Source organism: Athene cunicularia, assembly GCF_003259725.1.
Source record: "Athene cunicularia isolate RWA chromosome 11 unlocalized genomic scaffold, athCun1 chr11_part1, whole genome shotgun sequence".
Classification (NCBI taxonomy): Eukaryota; Metazoa; Chordata; class Aves; order Strigiformes; family Strigidae; genus Athene; species Athene cunicularia.
In genome coordinates this window covers 10,696,802-10,712,397 of record NW_020799113.1, presented here as the reverse complement: position 1 = coordinate 10,712,397, position 15,596 = coordinate 10,696,802, and the positions used below count along the sequence as shown (strand labels likewise).

Genomic DNA, 15,596 nt, shown 5'->3' with positions numbered 1-15,596 from the left:
CCCCCCCCCCCCCCCAGGTATGTTGTAATGCTTAGAAAGGAACTGTTTGTTATGTACAAAAATTATTTCTGGTAACTTTTTTCTCTGTTGGCAATCTATGGTTAATAGAAAACATGCTTAGTAAATAATAGTTTGGTATGGCATCAGGAAAATGTACATTTAATGGTGAATGAAATCTTATATTATGAGTTACTGTGAGATATAACAGTTGATCTTACAGATATCAAATTACAATATATCCATGCTGTGTTTACCATGATTTTACTGAGAGAACAACAGGAGCTGTCTTGATTATTGTCTGCAGGGTTATTGCAGAATCACAGCAACTGCCCCTTTAGTGGTGAGATTAAACCTTTGGTTATACACCATCAAGCATATAATATTTTAAATTTATTTTAAGAGGCTTTTTCTTCATGCCTGAAAGATCTCCAAGCAAATAATTTATATTTAGTGTGTATCAAATGTTTTTAGTTTAAATGCACATAGGCTGCAAGCACTGGATAAGAGGAAAAAAATCAAGGCAATCTATACACATCATCATATTAAATTCTGACTATTGGCTCGCAAAAATAATCTAAAACTAATATGTTTCATTTATGTTTAAAATTGAGAGACTGCATTAATTTTCAATAAGGAAAATATTATTGAAGTGCCTACTGGTGCTGCTGTGGTGAAGTCAGGCAGAATATCCCCAGCTCACACACTTTCTCAGGAGCTTTGCAGTGTTCATACCAATTTGGTCCTGTGTGAAATTCTGCATGTATATCCTTTTCACTGAGTGACAGTATTTTTCAGAAATAAACTAATTGACAGAAAGCCTTAAAATTCAAACAGATTTTTAAAAGTTTGGAAAGTTGAAACAATTATTTCCTCTTATAAAAATGGCTGAGGTTTGTGGAGTGGGGTGGAAGGGTTGTCTGTGGAAGGAGTCACCACTCGTGTGTTTGCTTTCATGCAAACTCTGGCTGTGGCCCCACGAACTTGGGGTTTTGGACATAGACTGTCAAAAGGAAAAATCTAACTTACTGACAGCTTTTTTAATAGAAAAACAGTCTATACAGCATCCATGGAATCTTTACTTTATAAAAAATTATTTAAAATTTAGTACCCTTATTTAGGTCTTGATTGTGCAAGAGCTGAGTGTGCTTGTTTCAACTGAGTAATTTGTTCATATAAGACCTTTTAAGTAGTCAGTGACACAGAAGAATGTTAAATAGAATTGGGTGAATAACAATAGGGTTTTAAAATGCTCAGCTTCAGTATCTTTCCATTAAATTATTTTCTATTTAATTTTTTAGTACACTTGTTGAAGTATATTTCTACAGCCATGAATCCAATAATGGGTCTGGTATGAGATTAGAGATGTGTTTCCCCTTCCAGGGGTGTGTTCATAGCTGGAGTCCCAATACTCATCCTCCCTGTTCACTTTGTTTCTTCATTGTGTATCAGGACTGAGCATGGCACTGGCACACCCCAGAGCTCCTGTGACCATCGCTGTAGGTGAAGAGGGAGGTCAGCTTCCTTCCTTGAGTAATGCTGTTTCAGGCCAGTTAATTAAAAGGATTGATTTTAATGTTCTTTATCTCCATGGTCCAGTTCAGGATGTGGCTGCACTCTCAGAGATTCCCGTGGTGGAGGTTTGATATGCAAAGGGCAGTAGTCCCACTGAAAAAAGAAACGTACTTTGCTCTGTAAAGCAAAAGAGCTTTTGTAGCAAGTGATTTCTCCTGTACCCTAATCAGATTATTCAGTAACGGGCAGCAGTCAGACCTTAAAGGCAGTATCTTCTTTTCAGATTAATGAAGAAATGTTGAATGACTTTCAGCCATGAAATGATGGGAATGTTTAATCCTGCTGCAAGTAGGAGGATTTTCATACCATTCCCTTCCCATGGAGTCTTCTCTTTGCATTTGAGACAAGGGCGAGGCCTGTGGCTTTGGGATCGTGTTTGTTTTTCAGAGGGTGGTTGAGTGCATCAGTGTCCATTTCTCAAATGCAGATCTCTGTGAGGCAAAGGCTGGATTCTGTAAATATCATTAGTAAATGATTATTATTGTTGACACCAAGTTGTCATTATATTGCTTCCCCCCCAAAGCATCTGAATTTTGTTAGAATTCATGAGTTTGTCCTTTCTCTTTGAAGGAAGTGAATTATATTTTTGCTTTGATGTGGGCAATTGACAGAGAAACTTGCCTAAAATATCTGGGAGAAACCTGCTGTCAAACCAAAGCATGAGCAAGAATCTTTTGTAAATCAGTTACATGGAATACAGTTTTAATGTCCAAGTGGCATAAAAACCTAAATTCCTTTTTCAGGACCAGTTCAGCAACTTAAAATATGAAGTACTCCAGGTATAAAGTAGGGTGATTACAGCAAAGTTCAACTGTGGCAGCAAATGAGACAAGACATAGGAGTATCAGATCTAATTTTTCATAACTAATGCTGAAGAAGATTTCATTCTGCTTATGAATCTAAGAAAATCAATGATAATATTTTGAGAGTTGTGTTATCAACTATGACATTCATTTTTCAGCACATTTATAGATTGCTTTCCTGAATCATCCTCAGAAAACCTGTAATTTGAATCTTGGGTCAGCGTTGTTAAGTGTGCTGCTCCGTGCTTTCAGTTGCCTTTTATTGCAGAATTTACTACCATATATATGTTTACTATTTTGAGGTACAAGTAAACAATATCATCAAACTTGACATTTATATGCCAGCTGCTTCATGAGGAGCTGATTTCTGACCATCTTCAGAATGGCAGTGGTCCATTAAAAGACTTTTTCCAGATGAATTACAGAATGTCTTCACAAGAGGGCTTTTTTAGAGGGAGTGTAGTAGCTTGTTTTGCACACAAAGGAAAATCCCTGCAGCAATCGAAATGTATCTTGCGAAGTCCTCTGAAGAGCCAAGTGTCTACTGTGACATGAGCCTTATTTACCTTTTGGGTAGAGAAGCAGCAGAAGGGGTGTACCCCATCTGTATTGTCCCTTGTCAGGGATTGAAGATGCAACAGAATCCTGGTGGCCAAGCCATCTTTCAGGAGTGTTGACTCTTGGTAGGAACACAACGTTCACGTGAAAATCAGAAATAATTAAAATTTTGTCCATTTATGTCAGCTCAAACCAAGGTCATGAATTCTTTATTACAAGTGATACTTTGAAGAATTTGCCTCTAAAAAAGTATAAACTGACTTTGCAGTTCTTTTTCTAAATATTGATGGTGGTATAACTGTTGAACTTGAACATCGAGTGAGATATGCCAAATCACAGTGGAAGAACTGATTCTTTGCACCATAAAACATTCAAACTCAGACAGACATGCACAATCTAAAATAATCATGTCCCTATTTTAATACATGTTATTCTGAAATAATCTAGCTATTATGTTTGTCATTCCAAGTCTTTTATAAATAAGTTGTTATCAACCATATGTGTTTAAACCAGCTTATTTTTCTGTATTTTTTGTGTGTTGTTGAATTGCTAGCAGAAGAACATTAGCTCTTTACTTTAGATATGAAATTGAATCAACTTGAATTTGTCAACAGGAAAAAGGTGGAAAGTGATTATGAGGCTCTTCAGGAACGACTCCGCACGTTGCCCGATAAACTGTCCTACGATATCATGGTATGTATGCTGTAGAGTTCACACAAGAAAATGGGCTAAAATTTTTAGTAACTTGGTTATCTGCACTGGCGGTGAGGAGTTATTCCGGTTGCCATGTAGTACTTCGTCGTGTTATATTTATTATGATAATAGTTAAACCTTTGCTTTTCTTTCTTTCTCTTTTCTTTGAAATCCATTATAAATTACAGTGTTACTTACAACTGAGAACTGATGACTTAAATACTAACACAAAACCTGACATGTTTGATAAGTAAATCTATTGTATAGAAAACTATAATTATGACTGAATTACGGTACTTAGTCATTTCCTGAGAAGAAACTGGCCGTAGTATTTCCTGATTCATGGAAATAAACCCTAGAACATTGATTTTTACATAAAAAGGTGCTGCTAATTTTTGTTTCACCGATCTTCACATTGACTTAGTGATCTTTTCTGGTGCTTTGAATCTTCCCTAACAACTGCACAGCTCCCTGTATAAACTTCACCCTGTTGGCTTGCACTCACCAGAATTTTGACCAAATTGGCTTTTCTCTCTTTTTTTTCCTCCTCCCTTCTCAGGTCCAATTCAAGATACGTCTTTGAAGGGATGGAAGTTTTACTGTAAATAACTGAACGGCTAATTTCAGCACAAAGTGCCTGACTGCTTTCTTCCTTGGCAGCCTGGCTCACCATATAGAGTTGAGCTGTTAGTCAGACAATGTTGGAATACACTTACCATGTGGGAAAAGAGAGTGTTTCCTTTCCTGTTACAATGATTGAGCTCTGGATTTTGTATGTGCAGTCCATTTACCATGTGTATATGTGTGGCCACATGATATAAAGCAAAAAGATTGTGTTGTTTTGAAGCACAGAAAAAACACCCATTTTTAAAAAAGCTGGATAGGGCTTATTCATAGTTAAAGCAGCAATGTCAACTCACATCTGTTATTTAAAATGTATATAAATAGTTCCTATCCTGTTAGCCAAATATTTTCATATGTTTTCAATTTTGCTTTCATCATTTTGGGGGAAGAGTAACAGGCAAATGGTGCTGTCTTCTATGTGAAAACCAAGTCAGGAAGGGTACACGTGTAGGAAAAGCACATTCTACATAGTCTTAACGTCAGGATCCTGCCTGCTGGAAAACAGTTTCAATATTTGGTACCCTCCTGGCTACTGAAGCTAGGGAAGACAGATCCACTAGGCCAAGTGCTCTGCTTCATCACAAATGCAATCAGAAAGCGAGTGCTGTCCTGAGGAAATGAAGAAGGCAGCAGAAGAATAAAGTCAAGGGAACTGTCTGAGACAGATCTCTTTTTACCCTAAGAAAGAGAAAACTTGATACGGATGCGGTTCTTAGCTTTTTGCCACCTCCATTTTAACTTTGATTTTGGCCTCCTAATTTCTTGGCAATTGAAGCCCAAAGGCAGCCAGGCAGGTGGCAGCAGGTCTGAGGGTAAGAATGCAGGGAGCTCATTGCAGGAGGCAGGAGTGAGGGTGGCCAAGGCCATACTTGCCCAAGCACCATCTATAAAGTGTGAGCTGTGGGGGGTGTCTTAATTCATAAAAACAATGTCCCGTGCATTGTAATACATGTTAAAACGGGGGTTACAAAGTTTAAGCAGCACCTCTCAATGTTATAAAATGTGTTTATCACCAGTGTAGTCCTGTCTTAAATATTCTGGTTTTATGTATTGTTCCTGTGCCTGGAGGGTCATTAGAGGACAGGCATTGCTTGCCGGAGCATCGCTTGAAGGTTGAGGTCTGCGTATGGTGAATGATAAAGTGAGGTTAAGCATGGTCTGTGATCCTGCTAGTAGTCCCACAAACTTACACTGAGGTTTCTAGGTACTTACTATTAGCAAGACAGATATTGAGAATAACCACTCCTCTTTGAGTTGACCATACCTATTTAAATATTTAAAAAAATTTGGCAAAGCTACACTTGCTTTTATTAGGAAATTAATGTAGTCTGTGTATAACAAATACATAACTCACCTATACAATAATATTTTCAATATCAAGGCTTATATGTTAGGATTAAGTGAATTTATTTTCCATGCAAGCATTCAGCTACACCATAGTTTTATGTCACAAAACAACTTGTCTAGTTAAATACCACTTTTCTGATTTTGTAAGTACAATATTAAATTCAAATGGATCTGGTCATTTGAATATTTATGAAGGGTTAGTCATTAAATAAGAGCTGTAAAATTTTTATCTCTTTAACTCAGTATTATACTTTTTAAAGAAAACTAAGACATGAATGACTGTCTAGGTTTTATTTTCATTAGTGATTTTCAGCAGTTTTTTCTGTGCCTTTGACAGGTACCTTTTGGTCCTCTTGCCTTCATGCCAGGAAAACTTGTCCACACCAATGAGGTTACTGTTCTGCTTGGGGACAACTGGTTTTCAAAATGCTCAGCAAAGCAGGCTGTTACGCTGGTTGAGCACAGAAAAAAACGTATGTATGTTTCTGAATATAATAGTCAAAATTATGTATCTTTGTATTAATATATAACGTTAGTAGCATCTAGTCTGGGGGAGGGGTTTTGTGAGATCACTAACAGAAGTCTCTTTCAAATGTAATATCAATTTTGGATCTTATTTTCCATCATGCTATTTTATTGGATATGTCTTAATTTTTTAAAAACATCTAGCCAGAGCTTTATTTTTAATGATACATCAGCTTAACTTACCAAAATTCAGGTTTTGATGTTAGATGTTAGAATACAAGATCAGTCAAGATTTGTTCATTTGTTTATTATAAGCAAAAGTAAAAAAGGAAAAACACCCCCCCCCTTCACTTTTCTTGAATGTGAGAAATGCTGTATTGTATTACAGAAAGTGAACATCACATTGTACTTTTGCTCTTGGTTACCTTATTCCCTGTATTCTATTCTCTTGTCTCTTACTTCTTTGCTGTCTTGTCCTTTGTTTCGTTTTGTTTTGTTTTGTTTTTAAAATTTGTCCATATCCTCTTCCAGCTTGGCTCTTCCTCTACACATGCTTTACTCCTGCTTGTTGGTTTTTTTCACTTGCTGCTCAGCTGCATTTCTGCCTCCTGTCCTCAATGTTCTTATCTGCTGGTGTGGAGAGATATACTGGATCTCTCCAGATCAAGTGCCATTGGTGACCACCAAATTCTTGCATAGAGCAGCACATCTCAGAGGCAGATAGGCAATTCCTGGTTTTGTTTCCAGCTCTTTTTAGTTGGTGGTGAGATCTTGGCTTTGAAGAGCCAGGACCACCAGCAAGTGGAGTGCATGGCACACTGTGACGCTTCTTTATGTTAGAAAGAATGAGAGCCTAAAATATTTGATGTAAATGTCAAGGAAGGAAAAGCACAATAATATGGAAAATAAACTGGTACCTATTAGCTTTTGCTGTTTGCTTCAGATAAGCATTTGAGTAAATTTTTTTGGTATTGGTTTTACCTGTAGTCTGTCTCATTCCTGAATGAGTGCTCATTGCAGCTTTACCCTGTGTATGTTAAAACTACCACAACTATTTACACTGGATTTTTGACTTCAGCTATCCATGTTGCTGCCTGCAGCAGAATACCTCAGAGGTTCCCCATCTGAATACATTTTTTTTCTTTTTGATTCTGTGCAAGCAATATTTGTGTAAGAAAAGTTGGGGGTTTTTATAAAAATTCATTTTCTGTATTACTTTAAAATAATTTTATGAAGAACATTGCCAAAAGTATGTAATTTATATTTTACCTATTATCTTTCTTAATCTGGTTCTCTTGACACAATTTTGCAATTTTCTTTCTTACTGAACTGAATCTCCATTATTTATTGTGACTTTTGCAAGATCTCAGGTCCATATCTTTTTCCTTGATCGTCTGATTTTTTTTTTTTTCGGTGCTGCATAATATTTTTGTCACTATTACATTCAGTGAAATCATTTGACCTTTGCATAGTAGATGTTTGAACATTAAGTAGTCTGCTGGGAGACACACAATAAATGCTGGACTCTTTCCTTTATGATCTTTCAAATTGCATTTAAAATACGAACTCAGAAATACTAATTTTTTTTTAAAGCAAACTAGTCATTGATGCTGGATATAAACCCTCCATTCAGCTGATAGTTCACTTCAGCTGTGTGATGGCTGCCAGTGGGAGGCTCCAAAACACTGATATTAACTAAAAACTTTTTATTTAAAGGACTATTTTCAGTTTTGAATGATAAAAATCGTATTAGCACATATGATTCTGAAAAAGATTTTTTTTTTATTTCTTAAAGGACTGACTTAAACTCTTTCAACCATTTTCACACTAAATGAGGGCAACTTAGGGGAGAATATTGGAGATTTTATTAGTTTATTCTAATTAGAAAAAAAGTTACCTGTGTGAAAGACCTGTAGGCCATTGCTGTATAATGTGAATTGGCCACTTGTGACACAAACATTGAAGACTGATGTTTCACAAGTATTAGTTTAAAATCTTTTTTGTGTATTGCACTGTAGTTCTTTTCAGAGGTATGACTTCTGACTTCACTGCCATTTTTTCAGCATAGGGGCTTTATAGTTTAGAGGGTGATGTATATTGGGCATTGTCATTACATTGACACAATGTGATGTGATTTTTAGTACATAATCTTTTTGTTTTGGACATAAATTTCGTGAGTAGGTCACACACACTGGAAAAGACAGCAGTGCTTACTGCAGGGGATTATACTGCAAGCACTTCCAAATGTCCTGTGTGCCAGTCGGAAGGTCCTAACACCACAAAGCTTTTTTAAGCATATGCTTAAGGCCAGTATGTGCTTAAAGGCTTTGATACATAGGAATTGGGGTCTGAACAGAGCAAAGAAAGGCTCATGCTGAAATTGCTTCCTGAACAGAACGCTGGCAATATTTGTGGATGGCTTGTTTCCTCGGTGACCTACATTTTTTTTACCCGATATTACTCTATTTAATTTAGATGGATATTTTTACAAAACTAGCTGGTCAGATCTGTTCAGATCACCAAAATGAACTCAATTAGTATAGCACTAATAATTCATTAACAGAAATTAAGAGTTATAAGGAATTAAATGCATTTTCATTGCTGAGTGGTGAGGAGTGGAAGAGTATCTGCCCAGAGTTTAAGTTTTCTGGTGGGACTGGCTCTTAGGTAGAAACGGGTAAGAGATTCCTGTAACTCACCCACTCCTGAGCGTTATTTCTTGTTGGTTCCCGGGAGTTTTCTGTACTGCCTTTGACTCGTTTTGTCTGGGTCAGCCCATTGAAGGCCTGTGGACGCTAGGGGAGACCCTGTTCATCTTTGAGGACACCACTACCATAACAGCCAATTTAATCAAGGTTCACAGAAAATTTTCTTTACAGTTTAATCCCTTCTGTGTATGTTGGATGCATACAAGAATGGACAGTATGAATTTGCCTGCTTAAGCAGTAATAGTGCCAGATAAATCAAACAATATCAGTGAGTATAAAGCCTTGGAAGTTAGGGATAGCAATAAGAGTGCACTATATATAAAAGCTTTAAATATTACTTAGTACTAATTAGGTCATCCTTTTTGTCTTAGTAGTTTTGTTAAATTTGCTTTTTAAAGGAGAATGAGTGAAAAAGTTATTTGCTTCGGTGGAATAGAGAAATGCCCAGCCACAGTAGGTTAGTTTCTTTGTTAAAATTTGTTTAATTGAAAGGAATAATTGAAGAGTGATTGTACTGAATTTTAAAAGTAAATGCACTTCAACTGGCATAGCTGTAGGAAGCCCTATTTTGGGGATATATTTTTGTTTGCATAGCTTTCGATTTGGATACAAACTGTTCAGCGTTGTGATTGGTTGAAATGTTTTTGGTAAAATTTGGGACAGTCACTCATGTCAAATTTACTTTTTCATGAATTATTGATCATGTCTTCTTGAATAATATTTGCAGTAGATCTTTAATTTGCTGCATCCTGCGTGTTCAGTCAGTTCAAAAACTGTTAAAAAAATAAATCTAGTGAAGTTTATGGAATTGCCAAGTACATTTTTAATTGTTTTAAATTTGTTGCAGTTTGTTAAATCAGGTAGTACAGATAATGGGAAACACTTTACACATATGTTTGTGTGTAAAAATGTGAAGAAATAGTGAAGTAGATTAAAGGATATGCACACCAAATTCCATTATAATAAAAGAAATTAGCTTTTTAAGTATGTCACAGTTTAGCACAACAATAATGCAATTGTAGTTTTTTCTCTTACAATTATCTTGCTTAAGGTACTTCATAATATTTCTGTTCTCCTCAAGGCAAGACTGTATTGTCTCAGAATTCAAAGAGGGAATAAAGATTCTTTTTGTGAATATGGGATTATATCTTTTACGTGTTTGTGATGATATAAATGACATTTTTTCTCTATATCAGTAATCGCATTAATTCTTTAAGATAGGAAATTTTTCATTACAATAGTCCCTGTGGTAGTTACTATAGAAAGAAATTAAATAGATTTTTCTTGTAAATATTTGTGGATTAATTCAGTATGCAAGGTATTCCAAGTGTCTAAACACTTTAAAAGGTGGGAAATTAAAACATGCACACAGAACTAGGAGTGGTCTTATTTTGTTAAAATTTTATCAGATAAAAAAAAAATCCCACTTAAAGGAGAATTGTTGAACTACTTAGCAATTGTGTCTTCAATATATGTAAGAATACCCTTGCAGTGTCATGCTGCAAATGAATTCATGAAATGAAAATACTGATTACATTAACATACAGTATTGTGATAGTACCCAATTGTAAATTGCAGTATGTAACCTTTAATACAAATATTTGTGTCAATCAAAATTGACCGATAGCTTAGTATACAGGGTTTAAAAGAAACCATTGTTTTTAATAAATAAGATGATGAGGCGGATGAGAACCAGTTTGAATTTGTTCCTTATCAGCATTTCCAGAAAAAAGGATATTGTCTCCAAAATACACGATAGGAAGGCTTTCCATTTCCCATTTGTGAACGAGTGAAGCCTTTAGAGGTTTTAATGTTTTATCCAAGGGTGAAAATAACTTCCTTTATATTCTAAAGAATGTAACACAAACTTGCCTACTCACTTTTTTGGGGGAAAGAACAAAAAAATTGAGGCAGTGTTACAAAGAAATCTATCTGTTGCTTTTCTTTATTAAAAAAACTATTTATTTTCTGCTCTTTTTCTTCATGCTGGAGAATTTTCTTTCACTGTGCTTTTGAACATCTTTTTGGCCATTTTTTTCAGCTATCACTTTTTAGTTTGATAACCTCTATCAGTTCCTTCCTTAGCCTTGTTAAGTTAGGAGCTGATTCAGTGGAGTGCTAAGTGCTCTAAATTTGCTCTGCAGTTCCCAGGAGGTGTTTGGTTTCTCACAGGACCACAGTTTAGATATTTTAACCAGAACACAGTAGAAAAAAGTAAAGAGAATAGACTCCTTTCTGTAAGTTACATACTGTGATTCAAAGAAGCTCCTACCTTTTTATAATTCTTACTGGACAACAGAAGACTTGTCCAAATGCCAGCCTCCTTCATTTAGGAGGAATTTAAATGTATTTGTATAATTCTAGCGATTACATAGGTGTGTGAACCTAAAAGAAACGTGTTGCATTTACCTAGTGTTCCTAAAGCCAAATTACCTATACAGATTTTCTCAGAAGAAAAGCCGAATGACTTTGGTTTTGATACCAAGGGAACATGAAAAACAGGCTGAAGGTTGTCTTTAAAAGGCGCAAGGCTACTGCACAAAGGGTTGCATTGCATTTTAAAGAACTAGTGCAGTTGCTGTTAAAAAGAATGAATTTATTTATGTTGTTGCAAGCACAAAGAGAGCTTAAATCCATGTACACAAAAAGCAATCAGGATTCTCTTTTGAATCTTAAATGCATCTCTAGAAAAATGAACAGAACAGAAAGAGAAAGGTGTGTTGAAAATCTCTTAGGAGATAGTTCCTTCTGCAGAACTGCAAATCTTCCTTGTTTCAAGTAATCTGTGGTAGTTTGTTGGAAAATTATTGGCAAAAAAAAATAGTTTGCTGCTGATTAAATATGTATTTATTGAAATACAGTTAAAAATCATCAGATGATTGATCTACTTATGCAGACCCTTAAAAGCAAGAAAATAAGTAAGGCACTTAAAATAGCATGCCATAACTCAACCCATTAATAGTACTTGTAATTGTACTGTAGCGCTGTACTTCTGCAAGAAAATACCTTCTATCTCCAAAGAATTAGGAAGTGGAATATGTGCATTAGATTACATACTTTACCTCCAGCCTTAGTAATATTAACATGCTCCATTAACAGGCTGCATGGTAGGTATTCTTGTTTTGCTCAGGGGTCAGTCATAATTGTGCTAGAAATTGCTGATCAAAGATTTTGCATGCCGAATGCTATTCTGTGGTTCCCCCCGTGTAATTTCCCTTCTGCACCTGAAAAGAGATGGTGGCAGCCCAGCATTTCCATGGTGGGGAGTGAGAACCGCTGAGGTACTGCCGTCAGGGGCATATGCTCAGTTCTCGCGCTGAAGGAACGGAGCCGCTGTCAGTAATTGAGGTAGATGGTTGTTCCCTGGCTTGTATAAACACTCTGTGTATATATAACCATCTTCAGGCTGGTTACCTTCTGCTTGAGGATCTGTGTTAGATGATGAAGAGATCTTGACTCTAAATCTCAATTGCATACAGAATTCTTTGTTTATACTTAATCTAAAATTTCTGTCCAGTCACCCATCCTCAAAAGTGATTATTTCCTAACTTTCCAGTCTTTTCCTTCTGTTATATCCATGAGACTGCCCCAAAGACTTAACAGAACGTAGCAGGGTAGACCGGGCTTCATCTCAGTTTGTCCTGTTTCACAGTCTGACTTTTAAAATAGATCAACCTGTTCTCACTATTCTTGTCTGTTCTTACTATTTAAATCCCAGTGCAACACACAGTTTCCAGAAGTAACTAAAATAATGTCTATGATTCCCCAAATCCTTATAGACAACACTCCAAGGACATTAATGTCAAACTCAGATAATTAAAATTTGTATCCAGCCAAGCTAATTAACCCATTAAAGCCAAAACGCATATGTGAGAATTTGTGTCACTTTGGCATTAGTACGTTGTCATGTCTTGTAAATCTGGCTTTGGTGGACTTCATTTCAACAATGAGATGTGTTCCCCAATTATTTTTTTCCTCTACCAGTGTGTATGTAGCAAGCAGAGGGCTGCTTCTTAAAAATGACTAATGTGTAAGGAAATCCAGTCAAGTCCTTTCAGACTAATAAGGGAGCTGGGAAAGAATATTCTAAATGTAAAGAAATCTTGCTGCCTGTAAATATTCAAAGGCAGCTGCACAGAGGAAATCTACATATCCTGGTTTCTGATTCAAATACCTTTTCCATTTGGTGGTCCCGGAAAACTAGTCCTGAGTCTCTGGCTTGTCTGTGGTGCTGAACTGTTTTTCCAAGTGGTTTAGCTGAGACATGTAAATAGGAACTACTCGGGTTCACCTGAAAGCCATGTCAGACTTTTCTCAGATTATTGGATGTGACAAAAGTTGGACAACAGCCTCTGGTTCAATCCGTCTTAAAAGGCTCTAAGAAGCTTAAACCACAGGGTAGTAAGAGGAGGAGACTATGGAGCCTCTCTCACTCCACTGCTATTTTTCTGAGGGTCTCAATGAATAAAAAACTTGTAGTTCGTAAAGTGATTTGTTTCTTGCTAGTTACAGTACATTTTAAAATTCAGTGAATGATGTCGGAAGCTTTTATGATGAACAGTGGCAAGTTTAAAACGTGAAGCCCCGAGCCTCCTCTGCAGGTCGGTGCAGGAGCCCTCTCCCAGGAGACCCCTTCTTCACCGAGGGGCCTGGCCACGGGCAGACCTCTCCTTGGCTGACCAGCAGCCCCGGCTTTCTGCTGGCCGGGCGGGCACAAGCGACCCAGCGGGCTGCCTGGGGACATGGGGACAGAGCGTCGTGGTAATCCTGGCTGTCCGCTGACGTGCTGTGTGGCCTGGGGCAAATCACTTAAACTGTCTGTTTCTTCATCTGTAAAATAGGAGAGAGTAATACTTACCTCCCTCGCAGGGCACTGGGCAGATTAGTTAATGCTTGTACAGCGTTTTAAACTAAACTGCCGTGTGTAACTGCTCGGTGTCTTTACCTAACGGAGCAAACCAGCGCGCTCCTGTCCGGAAGGCAGCGTCGCGAGCTGATGCTTCAGAAGCAGCGTAACCTAGATGGCTGTTGAACAATATTTAGATATACAGGCAATGACTGAGACACTCGTGGTGTTTAAGAAACAGCTGAGCATCACATTTACTATGAATGTAAAATAAAAGCCTGAGGAAAATTGGTCTCAAGCTAGACGTTTATGTATATTGAGACTACCTTCAAGAGCTGAGAGCACAGATGGGAGCATTTTGTATGAAAACTATTGCCACCTCTCTTTGATTTGGACTTTTGAGGGTGTGTTATACGCCGAAAAAAGCTGTGGACGATGTTGATAGGAATTAACTGAAGAATAAAAGCTGTGTGCGAGAGCTGATCGCTGCTGTGTCCGGTGGAGGATGAGGCGGTTCTGTGAGGGGAGCAGGACCCTGACTGCACATGGAAGGAGCTGTGTCCTCTGAAGGGGGTGTGTTGGCACCACTCGAGATGTCAGATGCTTTTTGGAAATAGTATTTCATCCAGTAGGAAATGCAAATGCAGAGCATTTTTCAGGGGAGAATCTTAAGCTATTTCTTAGAAACAGCTTAACTAATGGAGATGACTGCACATTTGACAAGTAGGACGTTGTTTGGTTTAAAAACCAATGCTTTGGAAATACCCCAGAAGTTTGAGCTGTGTCTTCGTGTTTCTTGTTGGAAAGGATGGACGTTTGCTTGAGTAGCCTTTTCTAAAATGCCTAATTTTCTTTCTAGACTACTTACTGCAAGTATTTTTAAAGAATTGTATTTGATGCACTGTAAAATATTAAGAGGAAAATCCCCATACAATACTGAATCTGTTAAAATTAGGGGAGTAATCTCACACGCTTGGTGGTAGTGTGTTTTGCCCTGGCTGTTCCATGCATAATTCCCTCCTGCGTGTGCAGAGGGGGAGGAGAGATCTGAATGTTTGTAGAAGTCCGAGTCAGTAAGTAGATTTTATTTTGTAAGTAAAACTACAAACTCATTTTGTCTACTTAAGTGCATTTTGCAGTAATTTTGTGTTCATTATATTTTCACACATCCTTATCTGAAAGGCCTATTGTTATAATAAATGAAATATCTGAAACATTTACAACTGCATACCCTAGCCAGAAAATTGTATGGGGAGTAGCTATATGTGTACTTAAAACTTTTTAGGATTAGCCTGTAGACCAGAGAGATACCTAATCAAGTACTAAAGTTAATGGGCAAAAGGAGAGTTAAATAAAAGAGTAAGAATGCTGAGAAAATACTTTTAAAATTGTTTTTCAACTAGAATATTTTGTGGTTAAATTTTCCCTCATTACATGTTCCTGTCTGTAAAATGGGAATAGCAGAGTGCTCTGCCATACTTGTATGTGGTGAAAACAAGAGATTTAATGTGCATGAGGGTTTTTTACATGCTACAGTACTGGTGATCATGTAAGTATCATAAATAGAAGCAATGCTGAGGAAAGAGCTGACTAGATTCATGCTTAAAAAAGTTCCTGGAGCATGACTTTGATGATCCTATAGTAGAGAGGATCTCTCTGCCTCCTTCATAGTATTGTATGAGACATCTTCTTCTTGTATTGCTTTAATGATTCCAAAAAAGAATTTTAAAATAGAAAATCAGCTTACTTCTTCACAAAGGCTTTTAGCTCCTTCAGGGTATATAGGACCAGTAGGTGCAAGGTCTTAGAGATCCTCTGTTGAAACTAATTTATGTAGTAAGTCTTCCCTCCTGAAAATTTGCATTTGTATTAGTTTTGAGTTGAACAAAGAGTGCAAGTCTATTAATATTATTAGTATAAGGCTTTAATTGTGCCCTCTTTCCCCCAATTCTTAAGTCTTAGCAAAGCTGTGTTTCCTTT

At 37.0% G+C, this 15,596-nt stretch overlaps 1 protein-coding gene across 3 annotated transcripts in view; it reads left to right on the top strand.

The window, feature by feature from the left end:
* URI1 (URI1, prefoldin like chaperone) overlaps window positions 1-15,596 on the top strand; it is a 33,341-nt gene that overhangs the window by 3,594 nt on the left and 14,151 nt on the right. Inside the window, exons 3-4 of one of the 3 annotated variants that reach the window (XM_026856546.1) lie at window positions 3,548-3,626; window positions 5,935-6,070. In XM_026856546.1, coding sequence (XP_026712347.1) covers window positions 3,624-3,626; window positions 5,935-6,070 — 139 coding nt within the window. In that variant the 5' untranslated portion in view covers window positions 3,548-3,623. The other 2 variants (XM_026856548.1, XM_026856547.1) reach the window with 2 other exon arrangements.